At 45.3% G+C, this 21180-nt stretch overlaps 1 protein-coding gene across 15 annotated transcripts in view; it reads right to left on the bottom strand.

Annotated features, from left to right (window-relative positions):
- Window positions 1-21180, bottom strand: part of LOC147009667 (beta-arrestin-1-like) — a 113673-nt gene that overhangs the window by 26751 nt on the left and 65742 nt on the right. For all 15 annotated transcript variants that reach the window (XR_015052726.1, XR_015052727.1, XM_085861131.1 and 12 more), the window contains 3 exons: window positions 6558-6625; window positions 1816-1951; window positions 1162-1246 (listed from right to left, as the gene is read on the bottom strand). Coding sequence is in view for 13 of the 15 variants with exons in the window: in XM_085861131.1 (XP_085717257.1) it covers window positions 1162-1246; window positions 1816-1951; window positions 6558-6625 (289 nt within the window). In the remaining 2 variants the exon portion in view is untranslated. The remainder of the gene's footprint in view (window positions 1-1161; window positions 1247-1815; window positions 1952-6557; window positions 6626-21180) is intronic.

The following is a 21180-nucleotide window of genomic DNA, read 5'->3' as shown; positions in this document are numbered from 1 at the left end:
CTGCATTCCCAACAATTATGAAAACCAGCAGCCACAGGCGACACACAAAAATACACACGGCAAGTCGCCGATTTACATTGTTGATGCGTTCCTAAAAATTGCGATGTTATTCGGATACAATTTTCCCATATACATAGAGTTATAATGGGACGATGCATTGCCAGGAGAAAAATTTTGGTCACCTCAACTTAACCTTCACGTAAATACATATTAGAGACAAAAATTAAACAAATCAATATAAACCAGGATTGAAATAATGTACGTACACAAATCGATAATTTATGTTGTGGGTTGAGAGTGGAGAGGGACGACAGGAATGCTAATTTCTGTGCGGATTGCTAATCGTCCCGAACCCAATCTGACCAACGGACGATTAATAACTAAAGCCGTTTGCAATCAGGGAAACTCAAATCACTCAAATACCAAGTGACTTCATGTGGGTATTTAATAAGTAAATGGGGAGGGAGAACAAAGGACATGAAAGCATTTATTTACAGTTTATTCACAAAGATATGCACCTCGGATATCGGACGAACAGAAGCACACTGTATTGAAAAAAATTGAACGACATTATACCGGACTACCGAGACTTAAATCGACTATTGTGTCCCATCATGTGTAAACGATGCTCTCTCGAAACAATTCAAGTAGACTCGACGTTAATCAATATCGACTGCTTATCATTTTAATCTATATCATTCTAATTTACTATATATATATATATATATATGTATATATATATATATATATATATATATATATATATATATATATATATATATATATATATATATATATATATATATATATATATATATATATTATCCTTTGAAACAAAAATTTCCCATCAAATGATCATATCACAATATTAAATAGCTGTGATTTATCTTAAGCTTTGACTTCAACCTCTCCCAACAAATTTCAAGCATGAAGAATGATGTCAACCATTAGCAAAACACAGGAAAACTGGCCGAGTGTGCAACAAGTACACATAAACTGAAAGAAAACGACATTTCTGAAATGCACACAAGGAAAGTGATATCACCAAGGGTCACGGAGGTTCGTGCTGGAGAGTCAGGAAAAACAAGACTATGAAGAACAATGGCAAATGGCTCCCGCATTTACCCATTCATACCACAACAGGCAAGGGTAAAAACCCACCAGAAATCTTGATTTTCTTGACAATTTTTGAAGAGTTGTTGGTGACATGCACATTGACATTGATTGGTTCACCGTGATAGTAGATCTGCAAGGCAGGCAGTGAGTATCATAAATAATTTTAGATCAGAATATACAATGCCTGCAAAATCACAGCTGCGCTACGGCACCTACCTTTCCCACACCCATTTCCGTTCCACACCCAGTTCATTTTTTGTTGTTCTTTCAATCAACTTATTTGCCTTTCTTCCACAGTGCTCCATCGGGCATTTGCCTCTGCCCACATTGCACCAGCCGACAAGCTTCGAAAGTTGTGTGCGTGAATTTATACTAAAAGATAGGAATGTAAAGGTTAAGAGTTATCTGCCATGAAGGAGCACAAGGTGCTGACGTTAAAGGCTTTACCCTTCGTCGGAGCAAAGAGATTAGAGTTGCACTCCTTTTTACTCCGATGAAGGGTAAAGCCTGAAACCTCAGCACATTGCAATCCTGCATGATGGAAAACTCTTTAATCATTTGATTTTTATGCTTTATTCTCTTCCGCCGCCAATGTAGACCGCTAGTTTTGTGCTGGAATTAACAACTACATTGAAATTATACTCTGCTTGCAACTGTTTTGCCAATTACTTTCACAAGGGTGCACACATGCAAGCACACCTCTTTATCAAGAGAAGCTTCCAGATGAAGTGGCTTGTCAGACATAAGAAACTGCCTTGTAGTTTCAGCCATGGGCTGCGGGCCTGGAGAGACCGGGGCGTACTGAACCTTGCGAATTATCAGCCGTACAGAGTTCCTGCAGAGGAAAAGATAGTCACGGATTTAATAAATTCATTGATCAATGTGCCAAGTACGTGGAGCCATGAATCTTGTAAACAATAAATGGCTCAACGAAAATCACTTTGTATTGATGTCCAACTCAAGCTCAATGATGCCAATGGGGGTGATAGGTCCTTAATCTCAGAACATACAACTGGAATATTTGCAGAAATGCTCATCTTATAATTAGAATATAAATTTATCTGAGCAGACACACAAAACAGTGAGCAAAGCACAACAAATATATTACAAGAACAATCCATCATGCACGTCCTCACTTGTTTTTAAAAAATCTTTGCACTATTCTATTTGTAACTTTTGTACCATAAAACCGATCATGATTAAATTTTCCCAAGAGCATTCAATCCCACAGCACATGTTGGGAATGTTTTTTTTGAGATTATTCTAAGAGTAATTTGAAAAAAGAAGTTGCTTTTAGAAATCGCATAACGATACGCTACAGATATAAACAATGGTATAATACACCCGAGCGGGTTTGATGGTCAGCTCGGTACTTTCTAGAATGAAAACTGGATATTATAAACAGAGGTAACGAGAAACTAGTTGGTCGAATTAAATCTTCTTAATAATCCCAATAAAACCCATTATGCATTATAGCCGTCCGATGCTTCCTTATAGGCCATTCGACCAATCGGTCATTTTGCACTTGATGACCTTGTAACCTTGACCCCGAGGCGAAAATGCAGAAAAGGGCTCATACGATCGAAAGAGAGCAACTAGTATTATCATCGTGTCAAATTAGAACTCAATCGGCCGAGACATCTAGGAGATAGAAAAATAAAAATTGTTGACAGACGGACGGACGGACACAGACAGACAGACAGACAGACAGACGGATCTGAGGACATCAAACAGTTGTATTAGGTTAGCGAGCGGACCTAAAAACCAGCATTCACATGTTTCAGATCTCATACTTCAAATACCCTACAGGAGAGACAATGTGGTGAGTGGGGTGTGGATGGGGGGGAGGGGCGGGGGTGGGGGGCGGGGGTAGCGTTATTATATTTTTGTGATAACATCCAGTTATTCTGTCCAGCCATGCAGGAGTGCATTAGCAGGTGTGATAATTCACCCACTTTAACATAAAAGTAAAAACCAAAGTTGTAGGTGGCCATCCCAACTTGGTACAACATTTCCATGAACACCCTGAGTACAACCACAACTTTTGAACTTATTCCGTCCAGCCGTTTAGGAGCATATAAAATACAGAACACGGATGCAAGTTGACAAGTAGATTTCGATTATATAAGGTTTTCATAACTGAGATACTGTTATAATAGTGTAAACCGCTGGAACTTGCAATACATTCTCCCACCGGGAGTAGCGGCATGCGATATACATTTACCTAGAGAATTTGCATACAACCAACACATATGAACTCATTCCGTACAACGGTTTAAGGGTGCGCGCGCACGCACGCACGCACAATGGTAAGAAGAGCCTCACAGGGGATATCTCTGGTATTCGACAGTTTGACACCCTGCTTCGTTTTCAAGCTCTCTGCCTCTGGCACACAACGCCACCTTAATTCCTGGATTTCTGATGTTCACCACTTGCACAGTCAATGCATTGCGATCAACAGAACGCTCTGCTTTTTCAGTGGAGGCTGGAGTTCCCAAAGGCAGTGTTTTGAGCCCAGTCTTGATAATCATCTACATAAATGACCATTCTGATGCTCTGGAAAACCCTCTCTTCCTTTTTGCAAAAAACGATCAACATTGTGTCGTAGAATATCCGATCCCACGAACAGGCAGACAGAAACTGTGTCACTCTCCAACAATCGAGAATGAATTCGATACTGGTCAAATATTTGGAACTTCAATCATGAAAAATATCTGTCTCACCAAATCTCTCCAAAATGATTGCAAAATGAACCAACTTATCGACAGTGGCCTGCAAAAGTATTCCCCCACACCCCGCCCTCAAAAGTTTTCACATTTTGATGCCACCTGAGCTTATTTAATGATGTTCTCAAATCAAACTTAATATTTAGAGTCTTCACAAGCTACTGCAAAGTGATAAGGCTAAACAATACAGATAAAATGTGAATAAGAAAGATTTACAGAGAAAAATCAGATCATTCTCATTTACATAAGTATTCAAACCCTTTGCCTAATTAACCCTAAATAACTTCAGGAGCAAATTATTTGTTTGAAAGGTTACAAAATAAGTGTAATGGGTTTCACCAGTATGTAATCAGTGGTTTATCTTAAAAATTAAGCTACCCCACTTATCGAAGGAGTTTTAAGGTGAAACTCACTTGGTCAACCAACAAAGCAAGCATGAAGACCAAGGAACTTTCCAAAGAAGTCAGACATGAAGTGGTGAAACACCGTTCAGGAGAGGGTTATAAGAACATTTCAGTCACTCATTATCCCTTTGACAATGTTGAAATCCATCATTAAGAAGGGGAAGACATATCATACCACCCAGACTCCACCTACCCAGATCAGATCGCCCATCAAAACTCAGCAGCTGGGCAAGCAGGAAGCTGGTTCGGGATGTCACTGTAAGTCCAACAATGACTTTGAAAGATCTGCAGGGCTCTATCTCTGAGATGGGGGACAGTGTTCAGCAATCAACAATATCTCCTTCCCATCACAAAGCTAGCCTCCATGGACAGGTGGCAAGAAAGAAGCCATTACTGAAAAAGACACATCGAAAAGCTTTTATGGCATTTGCAAAAAAGCATCCTAATGACACTGCATGCATGTGGAGAAGCATTTTGTGGTCAGACGAGACAATATTGAACTTTTTGGTCGAGATTCAAAATATAACATCTGATTCAAGCCCAACACTGCACTTCACCCAGTCAACTCCATCCCTACTGTCAAGCATGGTGGTGGCAGCATCATGTTATAGGGCTGCTTTTCAGCAGCAGGGACTGGCAAGCTTGTCAGGATATAAGGGACAATGGACGGTGTAAATTACTCGAGAATTCTTGATGAAAACTGGCTCGAGTCAGCCATGAATCAGAAACTGGGTAGGAGATTCACATTTCATCAGGACAATGATCTGAAGCACAAAGCTAAAGCCACACTGGAGTGGCTGAATTAGAAGAAAATAAATGTTCGTGAGTGGCCCAGTCAAAGTCCTGACTTGAACCCAATTGAACAATTACGGCGAGAATTGAAGATTGCAGTCCATCGATGATCTCCATCAAACTTGGCAGAACAGAGCGATTTTCACGTGAAGAATGGACAAAGATTTCACCATCTCACTGTGAAAAGCTGGTGGAGACCTACCCAAAAGACTCAGAGCAGTCATTACTCCAAAATGTGCTTCCACCAAGTACTGACCTCAAGGGCCTGAATACTTTTACAACCAGTGAATTTTGATTTGTACATGTTTTTTGCAGGTATTCCTAACATGTAATCTTACGTCACCTTATAACAGTGTTTAGTTTGATCTCTTCAGTGATGAATAACAAAAACTCATTTGCCAAAAGAGTTTCTACAAAATACGTAATTCATCGAAATGCGGTATTATTGTCGGGGATGAATACTTTTGCAGACCACTGTATTTCCATGCATGGTCAGCCACTGAAAGAGATTTAGCCTCTTGAACTTCCAGACCTCACCACCAGTCATGACCTCTCCTGGGTTGCACATATAGCAAAGCTGGACTGTTAAGCTCGCCGCAGCCTGGGAATCCTCTGTCATTCCAAATATTTCCTTGGAATATAGAGCATAACTCAGAAGCCTACATGCCATTTTTTCACAACTTGAGAGAGCATTGCTCCTCCCTATGGGCTTGTACCCTGGCATCACATCAGTCTGCTCGATTCCAATGTAATTGAAAGCTCTCAACGATGTTGGCATCTCCCGCAATGAGGCCGATGTACAAAGTTTGTTGATCTCACACCACGTGTGCAGATGGTCTGGTTTTTTGGGTGTTTTTTTAATATGCTCTCCTCCAGTCTAATTCCCTCTGCTTCCTCAGCCCTCTAGCCCTCTCCAGGATGTATGTAACACACCACTAACCCCTTCCTGGTTAAACTTCCAAAATGCAGGCTGACGACACATCTTAACTCTTTTGTTCACAATTTCTCCCACCATTTCGAACCGGCACTCCGAGGCTATTCTCTCCCACTATTCCATCCAGTGTACCGACATCTCACATCATCCCCATCCTCACTCACAATCTTTTTTACCACCATTAACTGTGCTAAGGCCAACCCTCTTACTTGCAGGTTGCAGATTTTCTTCCACTCTTCTCCCTCCTATTTTCCTGTTCAATCATCCCTTTGCTTATTGTGTACAAATATTGTCTCAATGCCACATACTCTTTGGCACCTCACTTCTACATGAGGCTCAGTCTTGTAAAATAAAAAAAACTTTTAAAATCTTGCATCTTCATAAAATAATGTTAAAAAAGTGACACTTTCAGTTAAAAAAATTAAAAAAAAGAGGGCAAAAATTAATTGCTGCTTTATACTCTCAAATGGGATAATTATGCGAAATATTAAATTCTGCTACAAATACAGCCAAGATGTCATGTGCCAAGGAAATTAACACATCTCCACAAGGACAATACACCAGCCAAACATCCGAATGATTCACCTTCTGTGAATCTTCTCTTCCGCATTTTCAGCACAAAAGGCTTTCAGTTCAAAATCTACCCCACAGGCCTGTCGGGGAGGCACATTCAACAAGGTTACACATGTGAGATCTCATCAGCAGGATTATTAGTACATACTGGCTCACGTACGAGTCAATATGAACCGCAAAGCACAATGTTGCGACTCCTATTAACGTTTGCAAGTCAAACAAGAAAAGAAATTCTCAGTTTTTGAAAGAATGCCAGGATGAAAGTGTGACCGCGGGCTGGGGGAGTCGACGTTGCCATGGAGGTGGCCTGAATAATAAATGGATGTAAATAAATATAAGGAAAAGCTGAGAAAGAATTGCAAGTTAAGACCAAACATGTCATGATCAGACTCAAGTCACACAAATTTTCACATCATGTACAAAAATCAAGGTCAAATCACATTCTTTTAAGATATGAGAATGGAACCAAAGATTAAAATATATATATATATATATATATATATATATATATATATATATATATATATATATATATATATATATATATATATATATTTGCCAAAATGTAATGCACCCCTTTTGAAGTGATTGAAACATTTGTATTTTTAAAAATAAAGTTAAAAAAATAAATAAATAAACAAGCCGGTAGGCGACGAGGGATCCGCAAGGATCGAAGCGCTGGGTACTATGCTTTTCATTCTGACCGATCCACCGACAAAGATTCATTGCCAAGACGTATTGGTTCACATACAATTGTTCCTCTGCCTGGCAAGATTTTTCCTATTGCATATTTTGCCAACTGGCACTCCTCATAAAAAATGACTGGCACTCCTCATTAAATAAATAAAATAAAATAAAAAAATAAAAATAGACACCCTATTTTTGAAGGACGACCATTGGAAAATAATCGGTTTGCTGGTTTGTGCTGTGGAGCCTCGCGTTGCACGCACGCACGCACGCGCGCGTACACACACACACACACACACACACACACACACACACACACACACACACACACACACACACACACACACACACACACACACACACACAGAAAACCCGATAAACTTCTCTCAATGCTCTTGTTTGACCACACCTCCTGAGCCACACATTATTTTTCATAAGCCACGCCAAATTTTTTATAAGCCACGCACACTTTCCTATGCCACTCCTACTTTTCATCAACCACGTCCACTTTCCCTAAGCTTCGCCCACTTTCCTAAGCCCCTCATAAAAACATGACGGTAAATATACACCCGATTTTTGAAGGACTACCATTTGAAAAATAAAACCAAAATCAAAAATCGTCTCGAGTAAAATTTTCTAAATATCTCGTAGTGTTTAATTCCGAAGTCTCGCTTCTCTACATTCAAAACTGAAGGACAAGTATTGAAAACTAGCCAAAGCCCCGTCACAGATGGATTCTGTTCATTCAACCACCTTCACCAGCTCACCCACACTCGAGGGACATGGACTGGACAGGGCATGCTTGCCCCCGCCTACTCATCCCCCGCCCCTGCCCCATTCCCCCCCACCTTCAATTTGCTTACCGCCGCCCAAAAATTTAATTACCCCAGCCCCGCCTCTTCACTCCCCGACCCCTGTCTCTTGATTCCCCGCCCCACTTACCCCCGGGCCCCTGCCCCCCTCACACTCAACCCCGCCTAATTCACCCCCAGCCCCCACCCCATTTCCCGCTTTCAATTTGCTTACCCCACCCAAAAATTTACTTACCTTGCTCCCCGCCTCTTCACTCCCTGCCCCCGCCTCTTCACCCCTCGCCCCCATCTTAACGAAAAGTGTTTATTCTGCTTCAGAGTTGAAAGTTGACTTTTGCCACTATGTGCTATGCACTCTTACAGGTACGAAGTTTCTTTCAGTCCAGGTCACAGTACCGAGAAAAATGTGACGCGAACGCGAGGAGGAGCACAAAATTGGTCCTTCAGTATTAATATCTGTCTATAATTCCAGCAGTGTGTGTGTGTGTGTGTGTGTGTGTGTGTGTGTGTGTGTGTGTGTGTGTGTGTGTGTGTGTGTGTGTGTGTGACCGCTATTTCTCGAGAACCTCTGGTCCGATCTAATTGAAACTTGCCAGATATATTGCTGGGGACCTGAGGATGTGCCTTTTCAAGGTTTGATATTAATCGGAGAAGTGCTTCCCAAGTTATGGCCATTTATTTACCAAACCAATGACAAGACACGTTGTTGCATGGGCGTGGCCAATGGGGAAGGGAAGCTCAGCCGCGATCCCCATTACAGGTTACAATGTACGGGCTTCTGGATAATGATGACTTCGTGTATTCTAATAATTTCTCGATTTCTTATGCGCATTTATAGATGAACACAATGCCCCAAGTTATGATCGTTTTCATATTAGACGGTGCATAAATTTCGGTAACATCAGAGTGCTGGTATGCTCCGAACCAGGAAGTAAATTTTTTTTCTCTCTCTTCTCTTCTATTTTTGTTTTTCCTTGCCACGACATTGCGAAAAGGTAAAATATGTTGGCGCTAATTGAATAATTGGGTATTAAAACTAAATAGCGAATAATCGTAACTGCGAATAATATGCGAACTTCCGGGCCACGCACGTACGGGCATGCGAGAGCGAAAAATGGCCTGTGTGGTAGTTGTTTGTTGCTCGCGGTTTGAATATTTATTTATTTATTTATTTATTTTTTAACGGGCACGTACGAGTATAAATAGAAGATACAATGTTTCTTGTTACATTTTTTGTGTCAAATTCACATTCTGAGGGAGTCAGCATGTGCAGAAGAGGGTTTTACATTGCAGACACTATTTTCGAGGAGTGGAATTACACCTCTCAGCGGTAACGGTCTGTCGACGACAGATGTAATGACGTCACCGAATGGCCGATGATGTCATGACGTCCTGACGTTTTTAGCGGTGACGTCACACGTCGCCATGTAAACGAATGTAAAACGAAAAGTGTTTATTCTGCTTCAGATTTGAAAGTTGACTATTGCCACTATATGCGATGCACTCTTACAGGTACGAAGTCTCTTTAAGTCCAGGTCACAGTACCGAGAAAAACGTGACGCGACCGCCAGGAGCACAAAATTGGTCCTTCAGTATTAATATATAGATACCGTACGCGGTTTTTCGGCCGCTGCACAGCAACGGGTGGTTGCTAGGCAACAGAATTCAAACGTGCACATTGCCAGCCCATATGGCACACATGTTCGCCAAGTTTCATCGAAATCGGTTTGCTGGTTTGTGCTGTGGAGCCTCGCGCTGCGCGCACGCACGCACGCGCGCACGCACGCACGCACGCACGCACGCACGCACACACACACACACACACACACACACACACACACACACACACACACACACACACACACACACACACACACACACACACACACACACACACACACACACACACACACGGAAAATCCAACAATAAGGGATATCTAGCGAATCCAATAAAGGAAAGTTGATGTCCAATTGTTTGGCGTGTGGGTGTCACAACAAATGAGAAAATGAAAAAACAAGTATACTCTCAAGTTGCAAATTATTACCATGGCACATGGATTAACAAGGACACTCTTCGACGTCGCAATGTCGCCAGATATGTATCCGCCAAAATTATGACATCATTATACATACTTGCAACAAGTTTGATTGAAATCCCTTAACCCAGATTCAAAATATTAAATAATTCTGGCTGCCAGATCATGAGTCCGATCAGGTTGAAATTTAAAACATATATTCCCCATGATGACTTGATCATAACTGTATCATTTCACATCGATTGATGAACGGTTCAAGAAAAAGAAGATTTTTGTTCAATCCATTATTGCTGCCAGAAAATGTGACCTATTAATTATTTATGAAAACCCTGATATCCCCAAGGCTTGCAAAACATGTGGGTGAAGTTTCCCCTCGATCTATCAAGCCATTCTGGAGAAGAAGTTTTTAAGGCTTATTCTTTAAAAAATGATAGCTGCCAAACCATGTGACCTATGACATCATAGGTGGAGAACTTTTTGTTCCTCATGGAGAGGCGACCATACCTGTAAAGTTTCGCCTCAATCTGTTCAGCCGTTTTGGAGAAGGTTTTTTTCAGGATTTAGTATTTCACAAGTAATATCACGGTAATGAAAATCTGCTATGCACTCCGACACACACAGCTGAACACACAGCTTGATGGACAACTCGAAAAAAAATAATGCCTCCGGCACCTTCGCCTGCAGGGGAATAAAAAGCTCACCTGAATCCATCCTGAAGTTCACCTGGATCACAAGCAACAGTCACTCAAACCCCCCCCCCGCAGACCCCGATTTTTCTTTTTAATGCCGTGAACAAACTTTAGTACATCATGGGTGATGAATGTTGTGGTCAAGTTTCATTGAAATTGTGTGCATAGTTTCGGAGAAGAGAGAGAGAGAGAGAGAAGAGAGAGAAGAGATAATCCACCCAAGCCCACTTCCTTCAATTCCCCTGCTTTCCTTCCTGAAAGTCCCTGTAATGTCCATCTTCTCTTCGCCATGTTCCCCGTCCCATCCCCATCCCTCTCCCTTCCACAGTTCACCTAATGTGTCTGTTCCCCACTGTTTTGTCCCTTCCACTCCCGCCCCTCTTGTCTCATGCCTCCTTGCTGTGAGTTGTGTGTTAGCTCTCATACGTGCCGAGACCAAGGTATACAAAAAAAAAAAAAACCCTATTTTGGGGGGTCAAAATCCCCCCCCCCAATAGACTCCCTTAAGGAGCACAGATTTTGATGCAGTCAATACACATTCACTGGGCATCAGATATGAAACTTTTGGCCAGGTTTCATAAAAAAAAATCATGTGTTTGGTTCAAGCGATAATGACTGAAGCGTTTACGGATCGACTCACTCACCCACTCCCTTACGGACAATGCTCAATCACATAAGCTCACCTGACGAAAATCCAGGTGAGCTAAAACAAACAAAAAAGCCTTGTTTGAAATTGTAAAGTCTGGCTGGTGTGGTGATGTTTGGCAATTCACAATTCAAGTATCAGGCATTACATGATCTTCCAATCAGCACGGATCTTTTATATACTTATGACAACAGAACACATTAGAAATTTGAAAACGCAAGTGAGTTAAGAAAGAGCAAATGGAGATAAGAATGTTAGCATCATGTTTGTGGCCTAATATAAATTTTGATATATATTTTCTTTCTACAAAATGTGATTTATATACACAGTTCTTTTGCAGCCACTTTGACCTTTAAAGTGAACAACCTGCCCAATTTTATTTTTTGCCTTCTTATCTTACAACCACAGACTTTCTGATAATCCTTGATATTAGTCAGTCAATGCATAGGAAAACTGTGGGAATTTTTTTTTTTTTTTTTTTTTGAAAAAGAAAAGCTACAGCATGGCTGAGATGGTGAGCATGCAAAATGAGTTTGCTGTTGGGGCATTCCATGTCAAGTGTACACACCCTCCCGACACCAATACCTCATTTTCTCCCCATATGTTCGTCATTTATTCACTTGGGTGAAAAAAGTAAAAATACCAACTTTTAGACCTGTGGGCCCATCGGGGCCCGTTTTAGGACCCCCTTAAATTTGGGCAATCTTCCAGCGGCCATATCACAGGTTGTAGTGGTCCGACTTGGCTGATATTGGTATCAAAATGCTCGTAAAAGTGAGATCTTTCGAATCGCGTAAAGTAAAATCACTCCGAAACAGTAATTCAAAAAGTTGTAGTTTGGGGCGCCCTTTGACCTTGGGCCCCCGCTCCCCAGCCAAACCGATGGTCCCGATTTTTTTGTGTGAGAATACCCCTTCATATACTCCAACACCTCTGCATAAATGAAAATGGGATCCCAATAGGTTCACGCATGGCAAAGATTTATGTTGGGGGACTCGGGTGCTGGACACAATACGCCACAATATTTGAACACAAGATTTCCAATACACTATATCAGTATATTGTACATAAATTTTCCACATGCACATGCAGGAACTGGAAGCGATACGAGTAAGAGTAAGAGTTTTTCCTAGCATATTATAGTCAAGATTTTTTGCCAACCAATGTTTTATTTGACAGCTGTGTTTCTTTTTTACTGATTGTGTAGGTTCTACCTGTAGCAGTTTTTGGTTCTACGGAAAGAAGTATATCAGAAATGTCTAAAATGCAGTGATCTTCAATGTCAGGAAAAAAGAAACTATTTGCGGGTCTGTTTGGATGAAGAAAATTTACTTTCACTTCATGAGTGTCCTGAAAGGCTTCCATGATGCAGGCAAGCCACCATTTTCCATCATAGTGCACTGTGACATAACCTGAGAGCTTCCCGTTAAAAGTTGGTGTAGATTTTGAAATGGCTGACTCGATACGGTGTTCCTCGCTAAGGGTGAATTCGCGTACTTGAAGAGCAGTTTCAGAAATAGGGATGAAAGCATGAAGTTTTTGAGTTCCAGCTATGGTTTTGGCTGTTTTTAACCTTTCTTCCAGATTTCGTTCTTCCTCGTCATACGCCTCTTGGATCCCGTAGCCGAACTTCATTTCATTCAAACCGTTTTCAGCAAAGGCGAAAAGATCTTTTGGAGAAATAATTTGACTGTCGTAAGGTCTACGCAGGCTCTCACGTGTTGCTTCTCGTTTGACTGTACCTCCCACGCCCTTTGAAGGGCCCTTGCCATGACTTGTGGCAAAAAAATGCCATTCTGCATCAATTCCATACTCTGATTTGTGACGACATTGGTTTATGAAGGCTTTGCAATTCTTATATTGGCCAGTGCAACCGTCTGAGAAACAGTAAAGTTTCTTTACATTTCCAAAGGTAGATTTCAAGTGTTCAATGAGCATTCTTTGGAAGAGGTAGACTGAGACAACGTCGTGAGTATTGCATTCTGATATAATCGTGAACGAATCGTTGTTTAATTTGCCATCGTCCGATTTGAAATAGTAAACCCAGGAGTGAATTGTCGCTTGAGAGCAGTTCCAAGGGAATCCTTGGGCCGCATCCTGTACGACAAACGAATCGTTCTCTGAGAAGTCTCCAATAATGACAAATTCTCCTTCACAGATTTTGTCTTTCTTATTTTTCAGAAACTGAGATTGGGCCTTGGCAATGAAGTCGTGTCTCAATAATTTCACCGCGCGTTCACAGAATTGATTAATGAACTCTTCCAAAGCAGGACCATGGAGCTCAGTTCAGATCTGTCGGTAGATGTCCACCGTTTAAACTGAATTTCATCAATATCCTCTCGTTCATAAGCACTCAGTAGCTTGGTTTTGAAGTCTTCAATTGATGGGCAACTTTCACAAGTTCTGAAATAACATGCCGATTGTGCTGGGTTACAAACTATGTGTGCTATCACATGATGATAGCTAGGAAGTTCGGCTCTCTGTGGCATTTTGGACCCAAACATCATGTGTTTCACATTTTGATGTATCGTACATACACATACACTGTGTGTACTGCCTGAACCGGCCGGGACACACTCCGAGGGACGGAGCATGGTGAACTTCGCGAATCCAACTTTCAAGCCAGGGTTCTTCTCTTTGAATTTCTGAAACAGTTCCTTGAGATTGTTTAGTACTCGGCGCTTTTGAATTTTGTCTTTTCCATGTTCATTCCTGACCACCACACAATCCTTTTTTCCCATAATTATTCGGCTGACTTCATCACTTAGGTAAAATTCGGTCACGGCGGATTTCACTTCGTCAGGCAATATTTTACCCTGTTTGGGATTTGGAGATGATAGCATACCATTTTCTTTCTCTAAATTTTGGCTTGCACAGCCATTCTTTGGGAGCAACTGAATTCCTCATCATCCCTCTGATTCTCATATTCCGAGCAAATATTGTCAGTATACGTATTTGCTCTGAACGGCTCAAAACAACGTATTTTTCTTTCAGGCTTTTGATCACCTCTGGCATGCAGTTTTCATCACATTTTGACGATGTATTTTGTGTTTTCTCCGCAGTGCTTGGTCCAGCAACTACTTCTAATTTCTTTCGCACAGAATCTTCCACTTGACTTCGCTTTTCAAGAACGTACCCTGGGTTCCTTTCCGCCTTTCGTTTGTCGAATGGGCTTTCGCCTATCATCGATAACGACTGGTTTAATAGGTCAACTTCTGCTTCTCGCTCAAAAACCTCCTCGTCCTCATCTGTCGAAATAGATTCTGCAATGCCTTCGATACTACCTTCTGATGATAATTTCGAACTGGTCGAAGATGATTCTTCAATACGCTCTGGTGACAACTGAGAAAGTTTTTTTCTGCATGAAGTACAAAGTCTGTCATCTTTTTTCACCTTTGAAGAAAATTTCATCAACATATCATTTGACACATTGCGAAGATATTTTCGTTGTTTCGTTTTATGGCAGCTGAACGGATCACAACAGTATTTTCGATCTTCAGTGGCCATGCTTACTGCAAAATATGCAAAAACTGAGATTATCTCATTTATAACTTAATTTGATGATTGTTATACAAAAAATTTACACTGAAAAATCAATAGATACAATAGGCAGAATAATTTTTTGCAAATGATGCAAAATATTATATATATATATATATATATATATATATATATATATATATATATATATATATATATATATATATATATATATATATATATATATATATATTATTGTGGTTACCAAATTCGCAAACCACCATTCAGGTCCCTTAGGTGAGATATCTCCGTAAGTATATGTGTAGTTAGGCCCAAACCCGTTGTCTAGTGGGAATACATGTCATTTATGCGTGCTGCGACTCTTCAGGATAGCCGTTTTTCTTTTACTATCTTTATTTTGGACCAACCGCCATGTTACCACCGCCAACCGCGTCTCAACAGTCGTCACAACATCAACCACCCACCACAACGCCGCTTCACCACAACAGCCACGACCTTTCCCGTCACACCTCGCAACCGTCGCATCGCCACCGTTCTTGCGCCGCTTGTGGGTACCGGTGTTGGACTCGTGCAGGGCGCGCGCCGAACAGCGTGTACAAAACCACGAACTTTCCGCTCCAAAAACGGATCAAAAACGACACACGCCCACTTTTATTCCGTCCAATCGGTGAGCGAGGGGCGATTTGGCCCCGCCTCCAGGGCGTTGGAGGGCGGTCGCTATATGCAAATTCATGGATCAAAATGCATTCACGCCCACTTTTTCTCGGGCCAATGGGGAGCGAGGTGAAAGGTCGAAGGCAGGGGGTCAAAGGCGAAGCCACGGGGCTTATATAAGCGGCTGCGTTCGTCAGAAAAGGGTTGTTGGTCGTCGTCGTCGTCGTGTGCGTTGGAGTCGGAGCGAAGAGGACGAAGCTGTGGAGAGGCGGCGAAGGCAGACGAGGGGGTGCTCGCGTCGTGCCGGGAGCTGCACACCAGGGAGGCCGACGGCGCGACCTGGTCGAGGTGGAGACGCTCGTCGCGGGACTCGAGACAGAGTAAAAATCCTCCTTTCCCCGAGCATCAGCAACCCCCTCCTGTTTCCCCCCGCGCTGAGATAGTGCGACCAAGGGGGCCCCCTTCCCACCCCCTACCAGACACTGTCCGCGAGGCCCGCGGAGTTGAGGCACCATCGCCGCTCCGCGTCTCATCACCAGACGGGTAGGCCCGACCCGGTCTCGGCCTCAGGCCCGCCTCATCCTTGAGGGTGTTCTTTTTCTTGGTTTTGGGTATGTGTTGTCGGCGCCGTCTGTGAAGTAAAATTGTATAAGTGTTGCCGTGTGCTCGGTAGTCGGTATTAGCTCTGCATTGTGTCTTCGCTTTTACATTTGCTTTTTGTGTAAAATTGCATTGTGTTTCTCTTCTTTTCTATGTGCTTTTGGTGGAATTGTATATGTGTGCTTTCTGTTCATCGCGAATAAATGTGCTTTATGTTGAACTGTTTCCCACTTCGCTTCGTCATTTCTTTCATTGAATCCTCATCTTGCTTCACGTAAAGGGTTGGTAGTGGGCTGAATACGCCCGATAATTAATCGAACCGTCGAGGCCGACGATAACACCGCTCGGTTATCCCGATAGTACGGAACGGGTCGCTTAAGTGGCCCGTGTCCGAAGTCGACCTGCGGCGAGGTGCGATCGCCCGGTCTACCCTCCGTGTGGGTACTTAGGTAGGTCGAATTTGGCGAGCAACCCTATCCCACGCGGGGGCCGATTGGCTCGATCGCGGTGAGACCGAAAGGTCCACCCGTGACTGGTTCCCGGCGTTAGTCCGAGAGGGTCACGACTGGATTGTCCGTCCGGTGGGCGACGTGCCGCGATTCGAGTTACGTGGCCGTCCGCACGCCGGCGGGCGCGAATCCGTAACACTGGTGTCAGGTCGTGCGATACAAACCCATCGCCCTCCTCATGGCACTGGTAACGGAGAACGGGAAAACGGGCTGTCCTGTCTCCAATTAAATTCACGGGAATCGGTCCAGGGGTGAGAGAAGCGACCCCCGATTCCCTCCAAATTACGAGCGATTAAAATTAACCCTTTGAGAGAAGCAAGATGGCGTCTCAAGGCGAGCGGGAGCCGGGGGTATTAGAAATGTATATGTGGAGTAATGTAGGATCCATGGCCCAGGATGAAATCCCCGTACAGGAAATGTTGGTTGTACAGGAAAACGAACTCGCCCAACTGAACCCAGAGCCCGAAATAGGTGCGGCAGCGGCCGCGGTGTATGACACCTCCCCCCCCCTCTCCACCAAAACCCTTCCCCAACCCTTGCCGAAACGGCTCAGCTGAGTGCACCCGACATGGCCCAGCTATGCGCCATGCTGGCGGAAATGACAGTGAAGATAAATGCGAACATGAACGAAAGGATGGATGCGAATACACAGCAAATAAACGGAATGGAAGCAAACATGAAGGAGGAAATGAAAAAGCTCCGGGGTGAGACGCAGAACATGGGCCGATGCCTGCAGGCGGGCATGAAGGCCGTGACCAGGGAGCTGGGAATGGCGACTCCACGTGTGGGAGCAAACGAGCTGGAAAGGGGTGCAACGGCTGACAGGCCCGCGGTGGAGGCGGGTAAAAAAATAATTCGGGGGGCGTGTTGGGCGAGGGTCGTGACAGAAGAATCGACGGTGACCAAAAGGGAAAAATTAAATGGGGAGACCAAAACGTGCGAGACGAGACACAAGGCCGTGACAAAGGAAATAATAATAGTTGAGACAAGAGAGGTAAAGGGTGAAGAGTTGGCAGAGACACGGGAGACGGAAAAAATAGAGGAGAGACTGCACGATGAAGACGGGGTAAGTGACGCACACACACACACGGAGGTAGTGGAGGATAATTGGGGTGAGCTGGCGGACTGGGTAGAGACCCAGTGCGAGCACCTGGATAGCCTCCTCCAGGAACGAGGGGAGGGAGTATGCCCCCTTGAGGTGAGTCACGACCAGGTGAGTTCGGTCGTGCTTTGCGAGGTCGAGGGGAGGGGTGCTGTGAACAGGTGCACGGAGAGCTTGGGGGGTATAGAGGTCCCGGAGACCCTTGTGGGGACACGAATCCCCAGTGTGGTTGTCCCTGTGTGTGTGGTGCAAGGTGTGAGTGCGTCCCCGTGTGTGGAAGCGACCCCGTGTATGAGTGGTGTGGTGGTGATGGTGCCAGAGTACGTGCTTCCCAGCACGCCGTGTGTGGATGAGGCACCGTGTGTGGAAGAGGCTGTGTGTGTGGATGAAACGGCCAGTGTGAGTGAGGCACCGCGGGTGAGTGCCCCCGCGTGTGTGAGTGAGGCACGGAGTGTGGATGAGGCACCGCGGGTGAGTGCCCCCGCGTGTGTAAGTAGTATGGTTTGTGTGAGTAGTGAGGCACGCGTGAGTGGACGGCCGAGTGCAAGGGAGACCGTGTGTGTGAGAGAGCGGTATGTAAGGGAGATGTCGGTTGGCATGCGGGAGCACGCAGCCGCGTCTTCCGGTGTGAATGTAATGGAATGGACTGTGAGCGTCGTAACACGCAGGTGTGCGTGGGTCGAATGGCGACGACGACGGTGACAGAGGAAAGAAAGCCGAGTAGCGGCTGTAGCTGTTTCGGGGACCGTGCCGGGTTCACCCAGCAGTGAGCACGAGGTCCGTGCTGTGCAACGCACGAGGCCACCACGTGCTCGCTTGCGAGAGTGAAGTCCCGGTCCGGAAACGCACGCGGTGGATTTGCCGATCCCGCGGACGGACAAAGTTTAGGCAGGATTTCGGATTTGGACCGGACGGGTTCTCCACGCGATCGTGTGTGTTAAGCTCCAACGGGCAAAGCACATGTGTTCGCGTGGGGAACCCCTCGAGACGTGGGGCTTGTGTTTTTTTTATGCGCACGGTGACGCCATGGCTGCACGTGGGGTTGGAATCCGGCAGGAGGGGTATCCCTGCCGGATGGTACCGTCCAAGGAGGGACGAGGTACACGTGCAGCTGCATGACGTCACGGGCAGGTGCAAAGTGCGCGAGCTCTGAGTTGCCGCGCTGGGCTGCGCATGAAAAGAAAAAAAAAAGGAAAAACAAGCCTCACTTTCGGGTGCACAGGATTCCTGGGCAAGGGGTGGAAGACCCCCTTACCTGGGCACAGGATGGAAACTAGTTAGGGGGAAGGGTTAGCTTAGCTAGACCGACTCCATGGGGCAGGGGTAAGTCCTCATGGAGTCCGTGGAATGGATTAGGTAGAGGGATTTAGTGAGCTTTAGGTTGGGAGATAATTTTTGGGATATTTGGGGACATGGACAGACTTGTGGATGTGTAGTGGGGACGTAGTTTAGCTACGTAGTGTTAAAAGGAACGTGCTGTAGTTTAAGGGACGACGTGGGAGCACGAGTCAGTTAGGGTAGGTAGTTAGAAGGATGGCAGAGTTCAGTGGTGAGTGTGTTGAAGAGTTGGTGAGTGAAGTGGAAGCATGTGCTTGGTGAGTGAGTGAGGCCAGCGGGTCTGTGTGTATGGAGTGAATGGGGAATGCATGGTGCGATGAGTGATTGGGGGGAGGAGTGACTCCCGCCCAAGGGACCCCGGGGTCAGTGTAGAGTGAGTTAGGGGGTTAGTCAAATTGAAAAATGGAGGTTGTTTTGTTGTTGGTGGGAATGTAGGCTCGAGACCCATTTGGAGGGGTGCAGGAGCCCTGTTGACGGGCTTGGGAGTGTTGGCTGCGAAAGGTGAGTATCGCTGAGTGGGTACCCCGGGCACCAGGCTAGTCGGCCGCGGTAGGCCATGGGCCCATGGGGGGCCGGGATAGCGTAGTGGGCACGGGTGCGCCTGCTTGGTGCGGGGGCCCGGGGCGCCATTAGCCGCGTGGGCAGTGTTGTGGGCAAGGGTGACCCTCGGAAAGGGGCCTGGGAAGCCAGCCTGCCACGTGTGCGTTTCAGGGGAGGTGCCATGGGGGGCACTCCCCGGTGTTAGGGAGCTGGTAGGCTCGGAGGCAGTGTAGTGCCCGGGGATGCCATAGCGGGAGATTTGGCAGAGGGTCGTGCCTGCCAAAGGGAGCCACGTGTCCCAGCCAGGAGACCGTGTGAGGGCACGGAGAGAAAATTGGGGGGCGAGGCCCGAAATTGTGAGGACACCAACACAGGCGACGGGAATCTGGGTTGTTAGAACCAATAGTTTAAGCGAGAGGCGCTTGTTGAAAGCCCCGGGGTAGTTTAACAGTTAAATGGTTAGGGTAGATTAGGAGATGTACCCCTCCGCACCATCCATCCCCTCGCTGTCGTTGTGGGCCGCTGGACCCACTTTGGTTATAGATCGCTGAACTCTGGTGAGGCCATCCTGAGGCTTCGTTGGGCCTCAACACAGGACGTTAGCTCTCCCTTATTCCCCTCCGGGAAGGGAACGTAGGGGTTGGGAGTAGGCTCGGTGACAGGATAGGTTAGCCGAACAGGGACGATAAAGGGGGTTCGGGGACGATTTATAGTGGGGAAGTAAAAAAAAAAAAAAAAAAAAAAAAAAAAAAAAAAGTTGAGGCTAAAATTGGGGTTTGACAAATTAAGGGAGTGGGTATGTACAGTGACAGGCAAAGGCGATAGGTGGGAGGGAGACAAGTAGGTAGGTCCGAGCCCGCCTTCCAAGTGGCCAGCACCACCGCACTCCCTCCACCAACTTCCACTGACGGCAAAAGCTGGCCAGCTTCATCTGCTGGCTGTGTGCTGCAAGGCCTGTGCCGGCCGGATCATCTGCAGCTGTGGTACTTCAAGGCCTGTGCCGGCCAGTTCATCTGCGGGCTGTGTTTGCCTGCAGCGGCCTTCTTCTGCGGGCTGTGTTTGCCTGATCACCTTTGCCATGCCATGCCCACTGCCCATGTTCACCAGCCCCGTTCAATTTTTGCTTTGCCCCCCCCCCCCTGTTCATTTCCATGTGCGCCAGGATCCGCAAGGCAACAGTTTGCAAGCTGCAAGAACTGCCCTGTTGGCAGCTACAACACGGGCCTGCAGTGGCGGCCCGTGCACCGTGTTTGTGTCCATCCATCCATTCGTTGTGTTCATTGCGTGTGCCACTTGAGCTGGCACAGAGACTACGTTTGTGCAGCCCATGCACCGTTGTGGTTCACTGCGTTCAGTTCAAAAGGGAAGGCCTTGGACTGCGTGTGAGCAGCCAGCCACGTTCCCTGTCACCTGCATTGTTTTGAGCCAGAGACTGCATGCGAGCAGCCTTGCTCCCTGCTAACTGCTTTTCTTTTGCAGAGTTCATTGATCCTGGGCCATGGTTTAGTGTAAAATTTGTAA

This window comes from Eptatretus burgeri, chromosome 17 (assembly GCF_056783735.1).
Source record: "Eptatretus burgeri isolate ZD-2024b chromosome 17, Ebu_testis_v1, whole genome shotgun sequence".
Classification (NCBI taxonomy): Eukaryota; Metazoa; Chordata; class Myxini; order Myxiniformes; family Myxinidae; genus Eptatretus; species Eptatretus burgeri.
This window is presented reverse-complemented; position numbering and strand designations above follow the sequence as displayed.